At 36.9% G+C, this 26,230-nt stretch overlaps 1 protein-coding gene and 1 pseudogene across 20 annotated transcripts in view; one reads left to right on the forward strand and one right to left on the reverse strand.

The window, feature by feature from the left end:
- COBLL1 (cordon-bleu WH2 repeat protein like 1) overlaps positions 1–26,230 on the reverse strand; it is a 160,815-nt gene that overhangs the window by 12,770 nt on the left and 121,815 nt on the right. For 16 of the 20 annotated variants that reach the window (XM_007965187.3, XM_007965186.3, XM_038001998.2 and 13 more), the window contains 5 exons: positions 7,387–7,540; positions 6,870–6,944; positions 5,530–5,649; positions 3,275–3,509; positions 2,144–2,238 (listed from right to left, as the gene is read on the reverse strand). In XM_007965187.3, the coding sequence (XP_007963378.3) occupies positions 2,144–2,238; positions 3,275–3,509; positions 5,530–5,649; positions 6,870–6,944; positions 7,387–7,540 (679 nt within the window). The remainder of the gene's footprint in view (positions 1–2,143; positions 2,239–3,274; positions 3,510–5,529; positions 5,650–6,869; positions 6,945–7,386; positions 7,541–26,230) is intronic. The other 4 variants (XM_038001999.2, XM_007965193.3, XM_007965192.3 and 1 more) reach the window with 1 other exon arrangement.
- On the forward strand, positions 14,663–18,966 carry LOC103217211 (guanine nucleotide-exchange factor SEC12 pseudogene; annotated as a pseudogene).

Consider the following 26,230-nt stretch of genomic DNA (forward strand, 5'->3'; position numbering starts at 1 on the left):
TATTCTTCCCAGATAAAATGCAACTGAGTATCAGAATACATATTATATACTTAGGTGAATTCTTTTCTCAGTGACTAATGATTATTAACTATTTTGATTTACAAAATTAAGGACCCATGCTCTTAGGAACCATAGAAGAGGCATATTTCTGCCTCTGCTCTCAATTTACTTGATTCATAAGTATTTTTCAATGTTCATATGAAAAACACTATTTTGAACATTGTTATCAGCATGGAAAAATTTAAGACCCTCTGGCAGCAGGAAATGAATCTAAATTTATTTCCTTCTTTTTTTCTTATTTCTAATTTTCCACTGAATATATGTATTTCCCAGTTCACACAACAGAAACATTTTCCCAAAGAAAGTAAACCAATGTAAACATATATTTTACATTGAATCCCCTTTTAAAAACCCTAATGTATTGGTTTTAGAATTATAAGTTTCTGTTTTTCATATTTTTGGTAGGTTACTCCTACTTTACCATTGTCTAACTCTGAATTTCTTCTCAACATTTCATGATTACTTCCAGTGATTGGCAGTCCTGGAAACCCAGAATCCATCCTCATCTACAACTGACAATGATGTTAACCAAGTGTTTATGAATGGCTAGATCATTTTCCAAGGATGGCCAGTAGAGGGAGGAGGTATCTTTTATACTATAGTGACCCTCTACTCAAAAGTGACGCTGACATTGACAAACTTACAAGAAGGTGATTTAGATAAGGGTAGGTAAAAAGGAAAACAGAATAAAAGTACTTAAAGAATAATAGACATTATTTACTTTAAAAAAGAACTAGAGTTGACAAAGGTCATAGCAAAATAAAACATGTGCAAATCAAAATACCACGTAAATGTACTTGTGACTCTGGCACTAACTTGACAACAAAAATCTTAACAAAAATGATTCAACTTGACTATTGTTTTAAAGAGAAAGAAGCAGCTTGTAAATCATAATTTCTCAATAGGAATGCTACTGCCATCATAGTTACATGCTGTGAAAAACTGACTCAAGTGGAAAAGAATGAAAAACTTATTTGCTTTCAGACCTTCTCAGTATGGTATCTCACAATGGTATTGAATGTGGGAGAAAATGAATCAGTAGCATATTTATTCAAGTTAATGAACACATACATAAAATTATATATATATAATTATATATATATAAATATGACATTGTGATTATCTATGTCTTATTCAAATATGAATACTATATCCCTATGTTTTCTAAATCTCTTAACCTAGTTTTCTATATTAACATAATAGATTGAACTATGAGAATTCATAAGCCACTTCCTTCCTAACCCCTTAAAACACCATTGTGTATTCCTTGAATTTTCTATTTGCGTAGGATTGTTTTTCTGAAATTCAATACTAAGTACATACTTTATGAGTATCTCAGTATTCTGCTAGGTGCCGTGAGTAGTGCAAAAATATCAAATGTAATTTCTCCAATCCAAGACTACCCAATTCAGTTGAGGAATCGTAAATATAGAACCACAAAGCTCCTAATAATCAAGTAAAAGAAATGAAATATGATTTGGATAAAAATTGAATGGGTAAAATAGATGAAAAATTGTTTTTCAGGCAAAGACAACATGAATATATGCCTTATGATATAGAAATGAGCAAATGACATCATGAGAAAAAATAAGTTGTGTTGATTTGAGGATGGGAACTGGGAAACAGTGGTAAATAAGGTTATATTATTAGATGATTTGGGCCTTGAAAAATCAGGAAGAAAAGTTTCATTCAAGGAAGTTAGATGGAAAAAAAGAGAAACAGATCACAGCTAGATACACAGAGGAAACATTTTTAAGATCCAAAGTCTAAATTAGATAATTTCTATGTTTTAACAACAAAAGTAGTACACATGGTAGTTAAGGGCACACTCGAGAGCAATATTGCCCCAGTTTAAATCCTAGGTTCACCATTACCATAGTAGTTGTGAGACCTAAGGTGAGTTATTCAATACCTCTGTGGCACACGAAATGGGAATAAAAATAATAGTACCCATAATATCCGTAAATGAGGTAGGTATTAAGTGAGTTACAGGAGATTAAATGAGTTAATACATATAAAGTGTTAAGAATTGTCCTTGGCATATAATAAAATAAAATGCTGGCTATTAATTTATATAACTCACCATTCTCTTGGTTTTGGCCCAACGACTTCAAGTTTCTTATACTGTCAACTACCTTCTTTTCATTGCTTGTATCATATACCTCACTGTGTGGTTCTCTGGAAGATATAACATTGTATGTTATATGTTGATACTATTGAAACACACACACACACACACACACACACACACACACACACACGCAAGCACAATGAGAAAACAGGCAATAATTTCCAAAGACAGATGGACTAAAACAATCATTTATTTCTGCCAAACCGCAGAAATTTAAAGCAGAGAAAAAATATAACTGAGAAGAAATGCTGCTATGACACATTAGCTTTCATATGGTGGTCCCATTAAAAAGAAAGAAGCTTGGTAAAATAGACAGTTTTCCAAAACAGTGGCTTTATTTGGTTATTATCAGTTATTTGCCTTTTAAAGAAAAAGGAAATTAAATGAAACATTTTAGTTTTGCATCTGGCAAGGTCAACTATATAAATCAGAATGTAGATTGACCTCACTGATGTTTTTTTCCCTTTGGTGATAGAACAGTTTAATAAGGAGACAATCGCATGCAAATTATAGTAAACCTCTGACATATATGGTTTATTTTGCTTGGCTGATTTCATCTTTATTCATGTTGTTGCATTTCAAACCTAAATGGACTAGACTATAGCTGTCCATTTCTAGAATCAAGTGGAAAATACATTCTCTGTTTCATAAAGTTGACTGCAAAGATAATACTCATGATTTAACATCATACTCTAATATGCAGAATTGTTTTCACATACCGGTGAAAATCCTCCAGGAATAGTTGGTAAAAATTGAAAATTAAATATTACATTTAGGTCACATAGGTAACAGGCAAAATACACACACAAAGAAAAACTTTCATTTTTGAATCACACAAATTAACTATTTCTCATGGCTTATCTGACACAGGGATATTAGAACTGTCACATTTGATTTTCTTTGAACATAATTACATGCAAATAAGTACTTCATTAATAAACATTCTTATAATAATGGTAAAAGGGATAAAGTCAAAACCAAAGGGCTGACTATATTTATGTTTAAAATTTCAGATCTATATTTCAGAACACTAATATTAATTAAACAAACTGCCACCAACACCCCAGCACAGAGACTACTTACTGTCCATCTGTGCTTCTAGTTTCTTGTTTTTCTTCCATGGAGTTTTGTGAGAACTCTCCACTATCATTGCCAAGGGCTGAGTCGGGATCATTTTTCAGTGTATTTATTATATCAGTAGATACAAAAGGAATATCTTGTGACTTCGGAGAAATATTTTCAGCTTCAACTTTAGGTACTTCACTCAGTTCTTCCTTTTCATCTATCTCTTCAAGGCTATAATCAGAGCTTATTCCAGCTACAAAGAAATGCAGATATAATCCTAAATATTAATTTGCCTCATTCATCCTATGCAATTCTGGCAAGGAAGGAATTTTGAAAAATAATAATTAGTTGGACTCTTTTAAGTTCTGCTTCAAAAATAACAGTGAAGTTCTTTCTCCTGGTGAGTAGTCACGTTAACATAAAACCAGATTATCTCAGACTCATAATTCTCAAAACAATTTGCTATCACTCTAGGTTTCATTCATGGTAGAGACAAGAGGTTATTTAATCTCATAAACTTCAAGTTAAATATTTCATTTAAGAAATATCTTTCAATTGAATGTTTTTTATACTCATCCAACAACTCAATAGTGCAAATTAAAGGCAAATTAATAATTTTAAAAGTGAAAACGAAAAGCACATGAGATTTTTGTATTGTCTACAAGGGCACTCATAAAATTTGACTCAATAGTTATTAATACCAACTAAACTCGAGAATTACCTGAGTCCCCTTTAAAAATACTGAGGCTCACACCCTACTCCACAAAATCAGAATCTCTGATGGGTGGGGCAAGGGACTTTTAAAACTATTTAGATGATTCTACTATGCAACCTGAGTTAAAAGCCACTGACCTAGATGCTTAATTTTTAAAAATACAAACAGAGCAAGTATCAGACAATGAAAATTAAGTTTTATTCCTATCCAGTTTGATTCTCAGAGGCAACTTACTTTAACCATTTTTCCTGTATGTCCTGAGAAAGTGTAATATACATACATAGGCTGATAACTATACTCACATGTTTCCCTTTGTTAGTTTATTTAATATAAATGGAAGCATACTGTAGCCACCTAGCTTTTTTCTCCACTTACAATATATTAAATATTATCCATATTAATATATATGTGTATACATAAACATTTTCAATAGCTGTGGTTAACATTTCATTATATAAAAAAATGTATTTTATCACCAACACCAAGCCAGCAGGGTAAAAGAGAAGGAGGCACCCCGAGCAGTTAATGTTCATTGTCAAGATTAGCCGTGGAAGTAAATGGAAGCCAAAGAGTGAGGTTCTGGATTTTTGCTAAATACAATTAAACATTTCCATGTACACCATAGTATCTGAATGAAATTTAATTTTATCCCAAGGCTGGGGGCGTGGTCGTGGGGGTGGGGTGGGTAGGTGGTATAGCATCCAATTATAGTAATCAGTACATTCAGAAAATTTAATTTTTAACATAATTCAATAAAGTACTTAAAATATACTTTTAAAATTTTATCTCTAAGTATGTAGACAGAAAAGTGTGCTATTTGTGCTCTTTGAGAAATAAACATGGGAAATTTTAATGGTATTTTTATCATTAATAAAAATAGATTACTCAATAAAAAATATTTAAAAATTTAGGTTTAAGTGAATTTTCAAATGTACATATTTTGGCAAATGATGCTTTATTATGACATGAAATAGTCATTATGATGCCAATGTATAATATAATGTGTCTACGATATTTTATCTATGTGTTAAGAATGTATTTATATAATTTGAAAAAACTGTATTGAGAAAAATGAAAGGCCATGATGGTTTAGATACTAATGTGTTTTTAAATTTTTATTATAAGGTCTTGCTTTGTCACCCAGGCTGGAGTGCAGTGGCATGATCATAGCTCACTGCCGTCTCAAAATTCAGGGCTCAAGCGATCCTCCCACCTCAGGCTCATGAGTAGCTGGGATTGTAAGTGTGAGCCACCAAGCCCAGCCTCAACTGTGTGTTCAAAGTGACCCCTCAGTATATGTAAGCCAAATAGAAGAGAAGCTAAAATTCTTCAGAACCACTGATTTTATTTAACTAATCCACTCTGTTGTATTCATCTGTGTGGTTGGGAAAAACAACAAAGTCTAAACCCAGATAAAACTTCAAGTGAAAAGGGGGAAACTTCTCTTTCTTTATAAAATATGTTCACACAAGGTTTCAACAGCTAATCAAATTTACAACTGATGATATCTTAATCTGCCTGACACAAAGCACCAGCAAGGAAAGGCCTGACCACCTACATGTCAATGATGTTATGGCTGCCTCAGGTGTTTCAGGGCACTCAAAGACAGAGGTTTCCTCCATCAGCTTGGGCGCAGTGCACTGCTCCTGACTGGAGAGCCCAGGGCCAAAGGAGGTTTCTGCCAAAGAAGTAGAATCTGTAGAAATGGCACTTAGACAACAGAGTTAAGGCAAGCAGAGACCAAGAAGCATTTTGGAAGAAATCAGATTTGTTAGCTCACAATTATCGATGCATTAAACAAGAGGTAAAAGGGGAAAAAAATGAAGAAAAACAAATATGAAGCAAAGTTTGAACAGCATGCACTCCTTTTTATAATGCTTCAGTGACTTCTAATTTCACTCAACAGTTTTAATTGTTATTATTCAATACATTTTCTTTGTGGAAAAAAAATGGGGCCATTTATATTATTCTGAGTAAAAGCTGAGAAAAATCATTACTAGTTATCTGAGAGTAAGATTTAAAATCACAGAGGAGTGAAGAATTCTTACATATATATGTTAAAATTCCAAATTCTTAAATACCACTTAAAGATTCAAGATTCAAGAGTGTTGCTCCTAAATGTTTCCTGTATTTAGAATATAAATTACAAAAATCAGGTGAGTTATATTAAGCATTTTTTATACTTACAAAATTATCCCCATGATAAAGTCCTAGTATAATCATATTCTATTTTTGGTATGACATTACTAGTCTATCACATTCATTGATGTCTTACAGTAACTGTAAAGATTAAAACATTGTTATCTTACTTCTTATAAAAGCTACTAAGTAGATATTATTAAAAATACTAGAAAAGTATTAGAATAAATTATACAACTTGTAATGGAATTTTGTTTGGGAAGAATGCACGAGGAGAGCCATATACTGCAACAGAAAACATTTTCATGGTAACAAATTTTTACCATTAGAGTAGGGTAACTTGTATGTTGAGTTCATACCTAGAACAGTTGCATAAAAAAATTGTGCTTACACTTTCCTGTAAGTTTTCTTCTGCACACGCCAAGGTACATTCCTAATTATGGTGTGTCATTACCCTTGGGAAGGAGTTAATAAATGTTAACCTGATATTGCATAAGGGAAAGCAGGAGACTACATAGAGAAACTACTCAAGGACAATTCCAGAACTGAAATTGTGATCTCTGCCAGCTTCATACTCTAATTGAGTTGAGGGGCAGAGGGGTGGGGGCAAGAATTCATTTCATAATAACAGAATTTGGGAAATGAGGCCAAAGAATCTGTATCTCTTTCATGTATAAAGCATCGCAAATGGATTCATTTCTCAATTATCGTAGAAGTCCTTTTTCAGTAATTACACCATGTGGAATAAGGGCATCATACCTGGGCTGGATAGCTCCTCAGGAGAGTTTGCTTCTGAAGCACTGTCTGGAGGAACTCCATCTACTGGCTGTAAGGCTAAAGGAAAGAAGCAACACTACTTATAAAGTCATATTCACAAATAAAACAATTCCTTAACAGTTTAACTTAGTTATTTTTATATTGTTCAGAAAGCAGTGAGCCTTGCTAGAAGTCATTTTACTATCTAGTTGTAAAACACTAAAATCCACTTAGACTCCCTTTTCTACATACAGCTAATCCTGAAATGGCAGTATCTTTCTGAATATATTCACGAATTATGACATGTTCACCTCAGGATAATGGAGCTGTATAATTTTGATACTTTATTTGGTGATGCTTCAGATTTTTAAAAGGCAGTTAAGTGAGACTAATCAAGATGTATTTTAAAAGCCTAAGTATTATTATTTAAAAAGCATAACTTACAAACCCATATCTTTCCTACTGTCCGTATTAAACAAAACACAATACAAATGTAATGTTAATGAAAAAACCACATTACCAGTCACGCAACTATTTTCATCACTTTGATGCAGGGGTATTTTGGAGGGTGGGGAAGGTGCTTTTCGCTTTGTCCTTCTCAAAGATGAATTCCCTGCAGATGTGCTGCTGAGCTGCAGTGAGTCTGCCCTCACTCTTCCTGCTTCACAGGGACTCTGGAAAACAAAATGACCAAATAGAATCCTACATTTAGAGATCTGTAGCAAACTTTAGGAAGACACTGAACTTTATGTCAAACACAGGATGTACCCAAATGGAACATAATAGTCATTCCTTAAAAACGTTTAAGAAGCATCTGCCACACGCAGAAGCTGGGCTATGGGATAGATACATAAAGAAAAATAAAATATGGCCTTTCTCAAGAAACTTGGGCTAGAATGGGAGACTGCCACGCAAACAACTAACTGTAATGTAGAGGACTCATAAGTAACAGAGTTAAAAACTAACTTTTAAAGAAACACCTGGAGAAATTAAAAGGAAGGGATGAAAAAGGAAACATTATTTGTACAGTAGCATCTAGCTTGATTAAATCTACCTCTTTATAACGGCAGTGTTTCAGTGAGGAATACTGCAAAAATCTGTATGTCTACCTGAGGAAAGGTCCTTCAAGGTCACCTACCAGAAACAGCTACGGCTCACACTCCTAGCCCATGACTGTCAGCAGACCCTAAGACATCCTCCCTCAGCAGGGGTCAGTGCCTCCTGACCAATGGCCATGTCATCTTTGCTCTTTCCCTTTACCAAGAATGAATGAATGAATGAATGAATGAATGAATGAATGCATAAATGAATAAATAACTATTTAGAAGAGTTGTTTAGGTGGCTCACACCTGTAATCCCAGCACTTTGGAAGGCCAAGGCGGGCAGACCACCTGAGGTAAAGATTTCGAGACCAGCTGGCCAATGTAGTGAAAGCCCGTCTCTACTAAAAATAAAAAAAAAAATTAGCCAGGCGTGGCGGCATGCGCCTGTAATCCCAGCTACTCGGGAGGCTGAGGCAGGAGAATCACTTGTATCCCAGAGGCAGAGGTTGCAGTGAGTTGAGATCGTGCCATTGCACTCCAGCCTGGGTGACAAGAGTGAAACTCCATCTCGAAAAAATAAATAAAAGAGTTGTTTGCAGTTTGTGTCTCTAATTTCTCTTATCCCACTTGAACCCTTTCAACGATACTTTTCTCAGCTTTTGATCCATTAAAATGATTCCTATCAAAGTCACCAAAGACTTTGACTATGAAGAAATCCATGGCCACTTCTCAGAACTCACTTATGCAACTTATTAGCAACATTAAACAAAGCTGATCACCCTCCTAAAATACATTATTTTTCTTCCAGGAGACCACATTTCTTACTCTTCATAGATCCGTACTCTCTGGCTACTCAGTTTTCTGTGTCTGCTTCTTTCCATCTCCTGATCAACACTGGTGTGACCCAGGGCGTGGTCTGTGAACACATTCCATTTAGTATCTCTGCTCCCTCTCCAGAGGATCTCATCTATTCTCTTTAAGTATAATGTGTATGCCGATGAATTCCAAATCCATGTCTCTATCTTGGACCTCTGTTCTGATCTCCCCTTAATGTCTGAAGCCTCTTTAATTTAGCATGTCTAAAACTGAGATCATGATAATTCCTCTTTATCCCTCTGCCACATCCTAGTCTCACAGCCTTCCCTGTCTTAGTAAAGAACAAGTCATCCTTCCATTCACCCTCATCTTCTGTCACATCTCACACTGAGTCAACCCTTTTTCCCCTTCCCTTAGAAGATATCCAGCATCCAGCTTAACTACTACTACACAGTCTGAATCATTAGAAACACCTAATTAGACTCCATCTCCACATTGTTTCCCTACAGTCCTTCAACATAGCAGCAAAAAGAATCTGCTATCTTTAAAGATCATAAAAAAGGATCCTATTAAAATGTAAGCCAGATTAAGTAACTTTGGTTAAAACCCACTAATAGTTCCCTTTATAAGTCCATTAACAATCTGGCATCTAGCTCTCTCTGGCCTCCTCCTTTGGTAATGGAGTGGCTCACTCTACTCCAGCCACACTGGCCTCTTTGTTGCTCTTCAAATGTGCCGGCAGAGTTCCTCCATCACAGGGTGGTCATCCTTTACTGCTCCCTGTCCCTGGAATGCTTTTTCTTCTGATAACTCAGTGTCCCTTCATTTTCTTCAGGCCATTTCTCAAATGTCTTTTTTTTTTTTTTTTTTTTTTTTTTTTGAGACAGTCTCACTCTGTCACCCAGGCTGGACTGCAGCGGCATGATCTTGGCTCACTGCAGCCTGCATCTCCCAGGTTCAAGTGATTCTCATGCATCAGCCTACTGAGTAGCTGGGATTACAGGCATGCAATATGACGCCCGCCTAATTTTTGTATTTTTAGTACAGACAGGGTTTCACCATGTTGGTCAGGCTGGTCTCGAACTCCTGACTTCAAGTAATCTGCCTGCCTTGGCCTCCCAAAGTGATGGGATTACAGGCATGAGCTACCATACCCAGTCAAATGTCATCTCTTCAACGAACTCCTCCCTGACTCCCAACATTTCTTATCCCTGCTTCCTAGATTTATTTCTATGATCAGCATTTAACTGCTCTCTAACATACTATACAGTTGACTTATTTGCGTTATACATTGTCTGCCCCCACTAGGGTTGACCACAGAGGCAGGGACTTTTTTCCCCTATTTTGCTCACTGCTGTTTGTCCAGAACCATGTCCGGCTCACAGAGGTTTCTAAGTAAATACTCCTTGAATGAATAAAAAATGAATGATATGCTGCCATCTTCATTTGTAAATAAAAGACCTTGACGTACTCAGACCAGGAGCATGTGTAAAGCCTGGGGCAGTCTAGTCTTACAAGACAACATAGGTACGTCTAAGGGAAGTGAACTAATTCATAAGATATTTTTCAGTCTTTATATCTTGCTACACACCAAGAAAAATTTGGCAAATTTACTATTTTATAATTTTTAAATATATCTGCCAGAGAGAAAGGGAAGCCTGCTCCCAAAGAAAAGGGTTTGAGTTAGCTGTGCTCTTTGCCAACTGTGTTAGGTACTAAAGAGGAAGGCAGGTCACTTCAACATGGAGAGAAACTGTTAGGTCTACAGAGGCAGGAGCTTCACTGAACAAACCTCTCACAAACCCACTGACTGTGCCTCATAACAGGGGAGTGGGACAAGGTGGCACCAGGGAGGTCTTACCAATAGTTGAAATGTTAACCTTCTTTCCTACTAGTTGGTAAATAGCTGCCTCCAACCCCATCCCATTACTCTGATTCCTCCTCCAAAATTCTGCAGATTTCTCTATAATCCAGCAAGAAAAGAGTTAAATCCTGCCACCCAAAATCGGATTTTGTTTCAGAGTCACTAAAGTCAATTCTGACTAAATATTATGATCATCCTGACTAGGGTAGGCATGGGGGTGGATTCTCAATCGATGTTTGAAATAATTCAAAACAAAGGCCCGCTGTAACAAAAAGGTAAGAAAGAAATGCACCAAGGAATTGGCAGTATTTAAATATTGCTTTGAATAGAATATAAAGGTTAAATAGAAATCTTTCTACTGATAATGTCTTTGTGTTCTAAAGCCTTTCCTTGATATCTTATAAGAGTAACAAATTTAGGAAACATCAGACAAAAAGGCCAAAAGTTCTCCCACAAGAATATGGCCCTTCACTTTAAAAAAATAATTACCTACAAATCTAAAGCAGTAGAAGATGTGATTTTATTTCTTGGATTTACTTCTGTAAAGCCCTATTAAAGCCAAGTTCCACTCCTATGGCAGATCTAGTTTACCAGTAAGAATGCAATAGGTGATCAATAAGTGGCAGCTTGATGCATGAAGCAACAGCAGCATTTGATTTTCCTCCCTAGTTCCATGTTTCCCGTGTTTCAATTGATTGCTTTCATGAGGTGTATAATAAAAATGTGTTCATCGTTAGGTCACATTCCTTATCATTGCCACTTATTGGTCTTTTCCATGACAAAAGCAGCCATGACATGAATTTCTCAATGAGAGTATCTATTTGGGAGTTAGAGCTCTTATATTTTGGTTATAATAAAGCAGACAGTACAGAATTATAAAAGGGAGGAATATATACAGACTCACAAATTTTTATGAACCTATTCATAACTCAAAGACAGAATAACCACAGACTCATATATTTCATTATTCAGCCTAGAGGTCTTAAAATAAGGTAGCTTTTTGTAAAACAGAGTATTTATATTTTTATGGATAAAGAATTTAAAATTTGTCAAAACAGACATATTTCAGTTTTATAAATGCTAAAATTTTTTCAACAGCATTTATGAAGATAATTGGGGGAAGTGCATATTGAAAAGACAAAGTCATGGACATCAGGGGAAGCAGTTATTTTACCACCCTATTCTGCGACATTCACCAGCCTTACCATGTTGTGCATGGGTATCATGATGGTAAATGGACATGCATTACTAAAGCTGCAATTTGAATTAAAGTGGCTAAGAAAAAAGACATTGGCTTGGTGCGGTGGCTCACACCTGTAATCCCAGCACTTTGGGAAGCCAAGGCGGGTAGAATATCTGAGGACAGGGATTCAAGACCAGCCTGACTAACATGGTGAAACCCCGTCTCTACTAAAAACACAGAAATTAGCCGGGTAGAGTGGTGTGTGCCTGTAATCCCAGCTACTTGGGAGGCTGAGGCAGAATAATCGCTTTAACCCAGGAAGTGGAGGTGCAGTGAGCCAAGATCGCGCCACTGCACTCCAGCCTAGGCAACAAGAGTGAAACTCCATCTCAAAATAAATAAACAAATAAATAAATAAAAATAAAAAGACATTAGAGGAAAGTGAACATGATTTCACTAATTGATATGAAGTACAATTATGTGGCCTGTCAATAACTGGAACTTATGCTGTTAATAATGCTTAAAACTTACTAAAGTTGAGGACAAAATGTAAATTTAACAATTGGTATAAGTCGTACAAAGGCAAGAGTTTTGAAGAAATAAGAATAGTGAGTTTAGATAAGCAACAGATTAATGGACAGAAATGTAAATTTTCTTTTGAAATATAAGTAATATTCATATTAGCATTCAAGCTTAATATATATATTTTTGTTGTCCTATAAGATACAGAAGCAAGAGGTTTTTTGAAGACTCTTGGAAAATAATTTCAATTACTTAAGAAATTGCCAAGGAAAGTTAAGATAATAAAAATCAAATGTGGAGTTATTGCGTGTTAACTAAAACATCACTCTTAACACAAAACAGAAGAACAACTGGGACTTGAGAAAGAGATGTTCTACACCTACTAAAAAACCTTCTCTTGGGGAGGTGGGGTGAAAGCCTGCAGGAAAAGAAGGGACATTTAAGTTAGAAGACTCTGATATTTCTAAATAGATTGTAGCCAGGAAAACACATGTATACACTGGGATTTACAGAGAATATACATATCTAACATGCAAGACTGGAGAGGCTCCAAACCCAGGAATGACTAATGCTAAAAGCAACCTTACTAAACTGCCACAGCATTTAAGTAATATACATCATGAGTTTAGAATGCTAAAAAAGTAAATTAAATTAAAAGAGTGGGAAGATCACTGATACCTAAGCAGCAGCATTCTTTTTTTTTTTTTGGAGACGGAGTTTCGCTCTGTCGCCCAGGCTGGAGTGCAGTGGTACAATCTCAGCTCACTGCAACCTCTGCCTCCCAGGTTCAAGCAGTTCTCTGCCTCAGCCTCCTGAGTAGCTGGGATTACAGGCGCCCATCACCATGCCCGGCTAATTTTTTGTATTTTTAGTAGAGATGTGGTTTCCCCATCTTGGCCAGGCTGATCTTGAACTCCTGACCTTGTGATCCACCCGCCTTGTCCTCCCAAAGTGTTGAGATTACAGGCGTGAGCCACTGTGCCTGGCCAGCAGCAGCATTCTTAAGCTGTATTTTCTTCTGTGCACTTCAGGAGTATACTCCAAATAGTTTCCCAATAGCTCTGCTCTTGCATTCATCAGAGCTAAACTACCCACTATTTCTGAATGTGAATTTGTCCAGTTGGAGAGAGGCTTACAGGGAGTTTGCAAGGAAGGTAGAAGGCAGCCCATTACAATGATTCCCAAAGAAATGGGTTTTGGAGTCAATACAAGCGGTTGAACCAGAAAGCTTGCCATTAATTGTCTCTGTGACCTTCAGTCTCCTCATTCACAAAAAGGAAAAGTAACAGCACCTATGTCAAAAGGGACTGCGATGCTTAAATGAAATGTTATATGTAAAATACATAGCACAGTGCCTAGCATACAATATGTGCTTCATAACCATCAGCTGATATTATTACATCTAATTTGTCTATTTTAAAGTACATGAAAATGTTCTGCAAATAATGTAAGAATTATAATTATGTAGATGTTAGAGTAAAAAGTATAGGTAAAAAGAGGTATTTACTTTAAGACTGTACTCTCTGGTGACTGTGTTGGTAACAGTCCTATTGGAATCAGTCTCAGTAATAATTAACCTTAAAGCTCAACAGTGCCCAGCGTTCAGGAACCGATGCTTAGTCTACTGTATAAACATTCACTGTGGGTCTAAAAATCTCCACCTTTAAGTCAACTCAGGTCTCTTCAACATACTTTAAAGGACTTTAATAAAAGTTAAATATTTAACACCACTTTGTTGAATCAGTGAATTCATGGATGTGTATTACAGTACATACATTTGAAATGTCTTATAAGCAAATTCAGTGTGAAAAATTAAAGAACTATTTATAACTGTCTTCAGCTTTTACTATCAACAAACCTTTTCTTTGTTCAAATTATGACTACATTTTAAAAAGTGGTAGACATTAAAATTTATTAAGTCTAAAGGCTTTACAAAATGAGAAAACACAGAGGTTTCTACTTACTAGGGGAAACTGCTTTGGTTAATCATTAGCGATGCTGGATTATTTACTTTAGTCAGAGTCACTGATAAATCTGCTTGCCATTAATGAAAACTGCACTTCTAACAGGAATGCACATCACCAAATTTTATGGTCTGTAAAAAGGAAAATACCACAAGGAGAAACAGAATCTACTAATGAAAGTGGTAAGGTCAGGTTGAAAACCATGCCAGATTTTTTCAACCTGAATTCACCTGAATCCCCCAGAATTCACACCCAGATCAGAATTCTGATTCAAAATTGAACTAAATTTAGCTGAAGAAAATAGAATCAAATGGCATTCAAGAGATTTACTGAATACCTGCTCTGTACTAGTTATTAGATCACTTATTAATCATAGTTGAACTATAAAATGTGGGTCACTGAAATCGAAGTATCCTGGATTAAAGAGTTAAATGAAAACGGAGTGCTCCAGGCGGCGACGGGGCCGAGTTCACCAGCGGCCGGGGCAGTAGTCAAAGGCCCAGCACGTCCTGGGTGCCGGCATGTCCTGGGTGCCCTGGTGCGGGCAGTGAACGCGCGCCGGGCGGCACGGGCCCACGCCGGGCGTGAGAACTGTACCGGGCTCCATTCCCGTTGTACGCGCTTCAGGTCGACCCCAGCACTGGGCTGCTCATCGCTGCGGGCAGAGGAGGCGCCGCCAAGGCAGCCATAAAGAATGGCGTGCACTTTCTGCAGCTAGAGCGGATTAATGGGCGCTTGAGTGCCTCCTTGCTGCACTCCCATGACACAGAGACACGGGTCACCATGAACTTGCCACTGACTGGTGACATCCTTGCTGCAGGGCAGGATGCCCACTGTCAGCTCCTGCGCTTCCAGGCCCATCAACAGAAGGGCAACAAGGCAGAGAAGGCAGGTTCCAAGGAGCAGGGGCCTCGACAAAGGGAGGGAGCAGCCCCAGCAGAGAAGAAATGTGGCGCGGAAACTCAGCACGAGGGGCTAGAACTCAGGGTAGAGAATTTGCAGGCAGTGCAGACAGACTTCAGCTCTGATCCACTGCAGAAAGTTGTGTGCTTCAACCACGATAATACCCTGCTTGCCACTGGAGGGACAGATGGCTATGTTCGTGTCTGGAAGGTACCAGGGCTGGAGAAGGTTCTGGAGTTCAAAGCCCACGAAGGGGAGATTGAAGACCTGGCTTTAGGGCCTGATGTCAAGTTGGTAACCGTGGGACAGGACCTTAAGGCCTCTGTGTGGCAGAAGGATCAGCTGGTGACACAGCTGCACTGGCAAGAGAATGGATCCACCTTTTCCAGCACACCTTACCATTATCAGGCCTGCAGGTTTGGGCAGGTTCCAGACCAGCCTGCTGGGCTGTGACTCTTCACAGTGCAAATTCCTCACAAGCGCCTGCGCCAGCCCGCTCCCTGCTACCTCACAGCCTGGGATGGCTCCAACTTCTTGCCCCTTCGCACCAAGTCCTGTGGCCATGAAGTCATCTCCTGCCTCAATGTCAGTGAGTCTGGCACCTTCCTAGGCCTGGGCACGGTCACTGGCTCTGTTGCCATCTACATAGCTTTCTCTCTCCAGTGCCTCTACCTCGTGAGGGAGGCCCATGGCATTGTGGTGACAGATGTGGCCTTTCTACCTGAGAAGGGTCGTGGTCCAGAGCTCCTTGGGTCCCATGAAACTGCCCGGTTCTCTGTGGCTGTGGACAGTCATTGCCAGCTGCATCTGTTGCCTTCATTGCAGAGTCTTCCTGTGTGGCTCCTGCTCCTGCTGTGTGTCGGGCTTATTGTTGTGACCATCCTGCTGCTCCAGAGTGTCTTTCCAGGTTTTCTTTAGCTTCCCTGCTTCCTGGGAATCAGGAGCCTGGACACTGCCATCTCTAGAGCAGAGTGGAGGCCTGGACTCCCTTTGTTCACTCCATTCGGGTCCACAGCTGAGGTTACCTCTGATAAGATGAATGGGCACTGCCTGCCCTTCTAGTGAAAAGGCTTGGTTGTGGCCCTCCGTGACTCTGGGTGCCAGGAACCCTGCCTTCATCATCTGTGGATCCAACCAGAACAGCGGTGTCTGAAGCCCAGGCCATACTCCCTGCCTCCTGCCTTCTGTCTACTAGAGGCTTGAGAGTTGAGTTTGTCCTTTCTCTAGAAACATGTGAAGATGCCCAAGAGCCTGGAGGCACTGCTGTCCTTCCTGCAGAAACAGTTTCTCCTCCTCCCCTCACAGCCTTGTGGCCAGTTCCTCTTCACATGAAGCCCCTGGCATTTGCTGGGGAAGGGACTGCCCCGGTACTTGCTGTTAGGGCAGGAAGGGGCAAAAGGAAGACTTGGGTGGTAATCTGGGGATTCAGATGGGTAGCACTAAGCCAGCCGGCCTAAAGATGCAATAAGTTCCTAGATAGTCTACCCTAACCTTGAGGAAAGGGAAAATGAACCTCAGCCCACTAGGCAGGAAAAGTTGATATTTAACAAACAAGGAAAGACTGAACTGAGACCCCCCTCCCCAAAAAAAGAGTTAAATGAAAGAATACACACGGAAAATAAAAACACTCAATTAGGGGATAGAAACATAGAAGCCCAACTTCAATAATGTTGTTAAATGTTTCTAATAGAATCTGTTGGTTCTGTTTATAATATGATTTTCACAGGTGGAAAAGGGTGGGGTTAGTGGAGAGAATGTAAACAATCCCTTGAAATTGTCTGAAAACTCATGTTTTCTTTTTCAAGGGACAGACTCACATTATTCTTCTCCAACCTGGAATTCCCAATAAACACTATTAAATAGTATAAAATATCTTACAAATTGACATTAATTTATGATATTTGGTATTGTGTCCCAATAACTGAACTTTCGTATATCTGAAGGTCAAGTTTTGACTCTTAACTCTTCATGGAAGAATGCAAAAACAATTTTACAACTTAGACAACCAAGCCAATTTTAAGTGTCATTATTATACATATTATTGTTACACTATAATAAATGTAATTTAGAAGTACGAGGTCTTGTACTGAATTCGCAAAATAAGCTGTTTTTATCACAATAAAATCAGTTTTATAGTTGATGTGATAAAATTAGCTCAATCTCACAAGACACAAATAATGTATATAATGATGAGGAAAAAAAATCAGTAAATCCCAAATAAAAGTCGCCTCATAGAAGTTTTGGTGTCCATTATTACATGTGTATCGTTTTACACCTGTATATACATAATAAACATAGATACACACACACACGTGCATGCAAATTTTGGCTTGCATTGTATGAAAGCATACATGCCAGTTTCTTCGTTATATTATTGTGATTTGTAAAAATAAAATGTTATCTTTTGGTGGGGTGGGGGATGTTTATTTCTGATATCCTGTATCTCCCTGTTCTACACCCTTTTCCTCTTTGGATGGCACTTCCTCCCCACTCCTGAAAATCTAGAGCTTATACATTCTAGTTTTTTATTCTCTATATAAACCTGTTTTAAGATTCTTCACTGATGGCATAGGAAATCTTAGCCTGCCTAGGTTTTGTAGATTAAGAAAAGTCATATAACATCAAAGTGAAGAAGTATAAGGAATAGAGGTGGTATGTCAGATCTCTGACAACTGTAATAACGAGAGGAGAAATAGGACAGCAGTACCAGGGTCTGGAGCTCTTACATCTACACTAGGCCAGCTATCACTATGTGGACAATTTTAAAGCTGCTCCTACCAATCTGCTGAAATAAATACTATGAGAGGAAGCAATGAGGTTACAGCTAGGTTCACTTATATGTGATCTAAATACCACCACCAACAGTAACTTGTCCCTTTTTGGTTACTAAAATTAAACCCATTTAGGGGATTCTGAGTGGTCAAGCTTGCCACTAGATTTCTCTTAAAGTCATCTACTTTAAAACTCATCATTAGTCAATGGTAACATTTGTATCCCATGGTTAACAAACTCATTAACCCAAGCATGTCTTCATCAATCATCAAGTCTTCTACCTCTTTTTAGTAATGCAATACCTATGCAATTGTGTTAACTTTTGTGTTACAGTCAGGAGTTTGGGAAGAAAGATGTCAGTCAATGTTTTATTTTGTTATTGTACTTTAAGTTTCCGAAATCCTCAGAGGAGTAATGCCAGGATTAGACACCATGATCTCGTTAATGTCGATCAAACCAAAACAAGCACATTTATCTGTTAGAGGCCAATTTTAAAAAAATAGCAAAATAGCATAATTTTGTAATACTAGAGTTGGAAGAGACTTTGGGAAATTTAATTACACAACCTTATTCTACAGAGGAGAAAACTAAGTCATAGAGAAGTTCAGCGAAGGTGAAGGAAAAAAAATTACAACAGCAAAGAAAAAGATAATAGACCTATTAGTGGAATTCAAGATTCTCTCTCTCGAGCCAGGTCAGGACTTCTTCTTTCCAGCCCTTCTCTAGGCACAACAAAAAGAAAACACACACACACTAAAAATTCCCATGTTATCCCCCTGTAAGTTTTTTTCCATTTGTCTTCCTGAGGCAATCTGTGCTTTCATCAACCCTATGATACTTTGATAAAGTATATAAACTAAGTCTTATTCGTGATAATCCTTTGCATATAGCATTTAGTAAAAGCCCAGTGATGAGGGTCTAGCTCAATGGTACATCTTGGATGAAAAAAAAAAAACAGGATGGACCACCAGAAAGCAGAGCTCAGGATCAAGTTTAAAAGACAGGGAATGGTGGTAACCATGATTCTCTGTGATCACAGACCCTCCGAGCCACAGGGTAGGAGAATGTGAATAATCTAGAAGTTAACCGAATTTAGGACCTATACCAGAGTGAAGCTACAGTCAATCAAACAAACTGGGGCCAACTCAGTTCATCCAGAAAGGGAATTAAGGTTGGGAGCAGGCTTATCCCAGTGACACCATAAGGTTATCACTGTGATTCCAGGAAAGAGGCCTGCTTCTATCTGCCCTGGCCTCTGTTAACACATGCTGGTTACTAGAGAAAGGCAAATCTCCCCAGGAGGTCACAAACATCACAGAGGTACAGAGACTAAGTAAACTTCATACTGGTAAAGTAAGCCTCCTAACACTAATTATTTTCAATAGTATTTTATTAACTCAGCCTGTTATTTCAGAGAGGTATGACTTTTTATATACTAATAGATAAGAACGAGAAATCCACATTAATTCCACAAATGACCTACTGCTCTTTGAATAATATATTTTTCCTTAAAGTTTAACAACTCATTGATTCCTCATAATTCATAGTTCTTTACTTTTAGGCCAGAGGTAGAACTGTCGGAAACCTAAAATGGAATGGCCCAGAGGGTTGTCATAAGGATTAAATAAGTAATGTTCTTAGAGCCTTGTCTGAAACATTAGTAAGCATTATATAAGCATTCGCCATTGCTTTTGTTATTGTGATTATGACCCTTTGAAAATCTGATGAAAACTACAGTGGTAAAGTATGTGTTATATCTAGGAAAGCCTTAAAAAGGGGAGCAGATTAAATATTATACTGTGTTGGTACATTTCTCTACTGAATGAAACCAATCATATTTTTGGAAGTACAGACAGCTGTATTCTGTACAGCAAACTGCAAATGCCATGGTAACCACTGTTTCTAGGCAATTGTAGAATTATGCGTGTGGTCCACTTTCTATATAATAAATATAAGAGGAAAATGGAGGGGAAAATAAAATGTGACAACCTATGTAAAAATCTAAAAAGGGGTATGTTTCTTAAAAATTGCAAATACATACTCTGTTAAAACAGAAGGTACAACCTTACATACTCTATGTAAAATCACTAAGATTAAAATTAAGTAAAATAGCAAAATATGTACCTGTACATTTCATAAGTATATGACAATATGTCATCGTATCTGCTTATAAACCATGATATACATTAGAATATAAAATTGGGTAAAAGATGAATAATGTAAAACATTTAAAAAGTTAAGTCAGTTATTTTAAAACTAACACTCTAGGTATTAAATTTCACTTGCATAATACTAGATGGCAAAGAGTCTCCATTTCTCAATAGTTGAGTGTTTGTCTGAAGCAGGATGCAAAATGAGACAAAATAAAATGCCCAATGAAGATCACTTCTTATAGTGTTTCCAGCCACAATGTAATGTCCCAAACAAAATGATGTGCCATGCCCATAGCCAGGGGAAAAATGGATTGCTGTTGTATATTCATCATTCCAAGCGGCAGTCACACTAAATGTGCCAAATGAAAAATTCTCCAAAAGGTTCTATGAATTCTTTGGGTCAAGATTACCCAATGCTTTTTCCTGACTCTTCTTCCACTTATTCAAATGTAAAATCAGTTTATGAGGCTAATTTGTCAATAAGACCAGAACATCCTTTGGCCATTGATTTTACTAAATGTTCTCTTCATAAACTCTTGGTCAGCAGATACGGTGCAGAAACTAGATTTCTGAACTTAGATTTATCTGAGAATTCTAAGTCACTTTCAATTTAAGTCAATGTAATCGAATTTCTGACTTCCCATTTCACAAATGACAATCTTATTGTAAATGACTATGTACATTTTATATAAGAGTATATATTATATGAGTCATATAAATAAAGCATTATTACATGTCTTGTTACACAAATGGCATTTCAAATCATCAGGAAAAATCATATTTAAAAAATGCTCAAAAACTACCAAGAAATACTGCCAGAAAATTTCTAATGGGAAAGTTTTCTTTTCAAATGAACATTTTCATAGAGGATGGTATATTCACCTTTATAGGAAAAATGACATGAGACTTGAAATAATGTGAAAGAGGGTACAGAGAAATTTAGGGATATGAAAGGATACTGCAGCAATAATAGTAAAATATATGTTCTTCAAAATGTATTCTTTAGATGGAAAAAATAATTTTAGATGCAGAAATATTCTAAGAAAGGTTGGGTTAAATCATTTGCTAACTTGGATCTTTGCTATCTCTGCTAACTTTGAATAGTCTTTGGAAACGGCACAATTAGTTTGCCAAATTAGCTCAGCAAATCAACAGTTTTTTATGTGAGCATTTTCAGTATGAGCTCTAAAAAACTCACCATCCATATACTTTAATTTGCTAATATTGAGAAATATCTTAGATGAATGAGGCAAATTATTAAATATAGACAGCCAAAAAGTATAAAATAAACGTGGTTGACAAAATTTTTCCTAAGCTACAGATTTACTGACATCAGTAAACCTTGACTAAGGCAAACATAGTTTCTGTGGCTCTTAAAAGAACAATAAAATGCATTAAAAACTCAAAATGAATAAAATTGCTAATTACAAATCCCTTTGTCATGTGTTACTGACATTTATCTCTCTAGCTTTATTTACCCACATGAAGAAGCATTTTCTATTTCTCATGCAATGTAACTATTTCCAGTATTTTCTTCTGTTTTATTAAAAGGTGCTTTGGAGGAAAAAACTGGAAAAATTAGAATGCTGTACTTCTGTCAAACAGCGCACCCTTGTGGTTTATTTTGTATCCTGAACAATAAAAATTAAAAGTGTGTCTAAAATTCACATACTTAGAACCAATTTGGTCATACATATTTTTCTTCCAAGTTATGTTTTCCTCAACATGCTATCATTTTCAATCACTAAAAATAGTGACATTTTACATTTTCAAATTCAAAACTAAATTGTTAAAATAGATACAAATGTTTATAGTGATAACGACCATCTTTGATTTTAAATTTAAAACAAGCAAGCAGTGAAATAAGTAAGATTCACTCATAAATTCATATGTTTTGCTGAATTTCCTGAATATCTGCATCTGGCTATATAAACCATGCTTTTACTATTTTAAAGTTTATTATTATTTTTTAAAGACAGGGTCTCACCCTGTCACCCAGGCCGGAGTGCAGTGGTGAGATCACAGCTCACCGTAGCTTTGAATGCCTGTGCTCAAGTGATCCTCCCACCTCAGTCTCCTGAGTAGCTGGGACTGCTGCAGGCACACACCACCATGTCTGGCTGATTTATTTTATTTTTTAATTTTTTTGTAGAGGCAGGGGTCTTACTTTGTGGCCCAGGCTGGTCTTAAACTCCCTGCTTTTAAGTGATCTTCCTACCTCAGCTTCCCAAAGTGCTGAGATTATAGGCATGAACCACCAAGCCTGGGCTATAAACAATTTTAATTCAAGGATCGTTTATACTTATAAGCATTATGCAATGTACAGTATAGTTTGGTTGGACCTTAAGTTTTCAATATAACCTTATCTAAATTCTGGCTTTTCTATAAAAGGTTAAGAAATATATTGCTAAAAATTACATGGTCCAATTACCATAAAAGTAAACGTAAGCAATCTTTAAGTTATCCAAGTACTTCTGAAAATTTACCAGATATATGAATGACATACTAAAATTTTATGATATAAGTGTGACACATTCTCATTGTATATACTGCACCTGACTATGAAAGCATTGATTAATGTTTACTTATCAATTCTCTTGAACACCTACCATGTTACAGAATTTTGCTGGAGAACACAATTCCTGCCCTCTGGGTGGGGAAAAGAAAAAGGCAAAATTTAACAATGCTGCAAGCATTAAGCCATAATACAACCCTAAAGTTTATCTTTAGAGGATGAGGTAAGTAAGTCATGTTATACCCATCAATGTAATATTATGCAATCCTTCAAAAAGGTGAAGCCCTTTATGAACTGCTAAGAATATCCAGAATAAATCATTCCATACCAAAAAGTAAAGTATAACATGCATGTAGCATATGGCTACCTGAGGAAAAAAAATATTTAGCATGAATATTGGTTTAAATATGCATACATGATCTCTGGAAAGATACACAAGAAACTGTTAATAGTGGTTGCCTCTGGGCAGGATAACTTGGTTGGGGATAGGGAAGGAGAATTTTTACTGTATTCCTCGTTTTACCTTTAGAATAACATATACAACCTATACATAATGCAAATTAAGAGAAAATAAAAAGGGACAAGAGAGACAAATTCAGAGAAAGTAAGGATTATTCTGTGCTGGAATCTTTTGAAAATTCTCCATGAATCTGATAAAAGAATGGACATCCTTTTCAGAAGGGAATGGCCCCACTTCCATCTTCTTCATTTCTACTTACCGTAAGTAGTAGAATTCATTCTTCATTCTTACTTACCGTAAGTAGAAATGAAGAAGATGGAAGTGGGGCCATTCCCTTCTGAAAAGACAGAACACAGGATTTTGCATCAGCAACAATAAGTCAAATCTTCTGGTTAGAGATACAAGTATCCTATCCTATCGTATAAATGATGAGGAATTAAAAAGTTTAAAAATAAAATTGTGATCATTCTGTAGAGGATCTTGAATGCCCAGAAAAATGACAACAAGCTATGCAAAATTTCTGAACTGAGAAGTGATAATTAAGAAATACAAATGCAGCAGCTTGCCACATTAAGTATTTCAATGACATGTTAAGTATTGGTTTTCTCTTTATACTCTGTCCTGAATTTCTCTACAAAAGATGTCAGCAGAGGGAATAAAAGACATCATGAAGGGAGACTGAATGAAGGATTGGTCTCTAATTAGATGTAAAAAGAAAATCAAAGCTGATCTTGAGATTTTCAGTCTGGTAGAAAAACAATGATGTTGGTGTTAAATACATCTTCCAGGTAGTGATGAGTCAATAGCAACTGTGAATTCAAATTGCAACTGGAAGAATATTGAGATTGGAATTACAAAGTTGATGTATAGTTTCCTAGGGCTGCCCTAACAAATTACCGTGACTGGGTGGCTAAAAACAACACAAATGTATTCTTCCAGAGTTCTAAAGTCCAGAAATCTCAAATCAAGGTGTTGGCAGAGTCATGCTCCCTCTGAAGGCACTAGGGAGAACCCTCCCTTGCCTCTTGCAGCTTCCACTGACTCCTGGTAATGGTTCGCTGTGGCAGCATAATGCCAATTTCTGCCTCTGTCTTCATACTACCTTCTCTGTGTCTCTCTGCCTGTGTGTCTCCTCTTCTAATAAAGATACCTGTCACTGGATTTGGGCCCACCTCAAATCCAAGATGACTTCATCCCTAGATCCTTAAGTACAACTGCAAAAATTCTATCTCTAAATAAGGTCAGAATCATAGGTTTTGGAGGGGTTAGAGTTCAGACATACCTTTTGCAAGGAACATTATTCAAACCACTACAGTTGAGAACCATCAGCCCACAAACTCAAAAAAGAAGAGATGTCTTCTCTGAAAGAGTGCACAAATATAGACCACGACCATGGATTTAGTACCTCCAAATTTAGAAAATGAATAAAATAGTGACAAGAAAAAAAAAAATACAAGAGGGCTGAGATATAAGAAGAGGCTGAAGACCAAGGAAGAAAAAGACAAATCAAGACCAAGGGGGTAATTAATCACATCAAATACATCAAGAAGTTGGTTGCAGAGATGCCTAGGAAGGTATGAATTTGTGTGTGCACTACAGCTTAATCACTATTATTTTTGCCATGAATAAATAAAAAATAATTCTTCAGCTTCTCTAGGGAAAAACAAATAATTATGGGTCCTACTGAACAATACATCAAAGAACTATCCAGATGTCCAGATCAAAAGAAAAAATAATTAGAAAATTGTACAAAGATGTGTAGTCTGCCAAAGGCAACATACTAAAAAAAAAAGATTACTCAACACAGGGGCAGCAACTGGTCACAGAGCAGAGGGAGAGCTTCAGAAGAAATAGCTTTCAGTGAGGTCACTGGTAGCGCAGCCCAGAATTTTAAGAAACAGACTACTAGAAAGACAACATAGACCTCTTGGGGAACCAAGTACAAAGGAAGTTTACTGAAATAGATTGGATGAGGACAGCTAGAATAAAGATTTGTGAGCATGGGCTAAAGTATATTTCTATATATATTAATATATGCAAAAACGTGGCTACTCAAGAGTATAATTTACACTCTTTTATGATATAACAACCCTAAAAATGCTACTTCTTATTGCAAATAAATTTAAAAGGGCTACAAGCACAAAACAAAGTCTTTGGGACCCTGACTTGACTCCTGCTTACCATGCTTAATTTCAATCTCTGTTTCTTGCTCATGCCTAGGCAAGCCATAGTGTTCACATTCCTGCATCTCTGAACACGGTTCCTTTGCCTAATGCAATCCCGCACATATTTTAAGAGTGAACTCAAGAATCATCTCTTCCGTGAAGATTCACCTAACTCTCAAGCAGTTACCCTGCAAATTCTTTGCCACTATATGATTCTATCACTTGACAAAAACATTATCCTCCTGATTTGTGAGATTAGATGAGATTTTATGAGATTTTATACCACAAATACTAGATTAGACAAGAAAATCTTAATAGAAATAAGAAACTTAATGGATCATTTCCCAAGTACTGAGGTTAAGCATTTTCAAAATTCATTTCTATCTCTTTGAGTTGCACATATGATAGTCTATAAACTACACTTAAAACTATGGTTAATTTTAAGTCAAAGCAGCACAGAAATGTGTATCAGGTGCTTGGGAAGAGTTAATTTACTTTAGCATTGCATTTACTAAGCTCCCGAGGGAGAAACGAAATCTTTCAACTAGATACAAGAAAACTTCTCAGCGTCTCAAGTATCTCCAAATAAAATCTGCTCTCAAAGTTACTTAAATCATTCTGTCTGATTACCAGCAACAATATATACAGTCTCATCTTCAATTATATATACCTAAAAATTCATTTATTTTTCACATGGATAAAGCAAGGAATACGCGGATTGTTTAGTAATGAAAAGTAGTTTGCAAATGGATCTCCACAAAATGGCAAACTCAGGGAAAATTTGAGATTAAAGGTGAGTAATAAGAAACTTTGAGGAAAAGGTACACATAGAACTGTGCTTTGAAGATAAGAGGTAACTGTGATATATTCTAAATAAAAAGGCTCATTTTCTTTTTTCACTATGGAGTATCTATGTACTAGGTAGATACCAGGCTATTCCCTGGAGAATCTCAGTCAGGTCAAGAAGATACATGTGGTTAGAAACCCATGAACACAACTCAAAG

This window comes from Chlorocebus sabaeus, chromosome 10, assembly GCF_047675955.1.
Source record: "Chlorocebus sabaeus isolate Y175 chromosome 10, mChlSab1.0.hap1, whole genome shotgun sequence".
In the NCBI taxonomy this organism is placed as follows: Eukaryota; Metazoa; Chordata; class Mammalia; order Primates; family Cercopithecidae; genus Chlorocebus; species Chlorocebus sabaeus.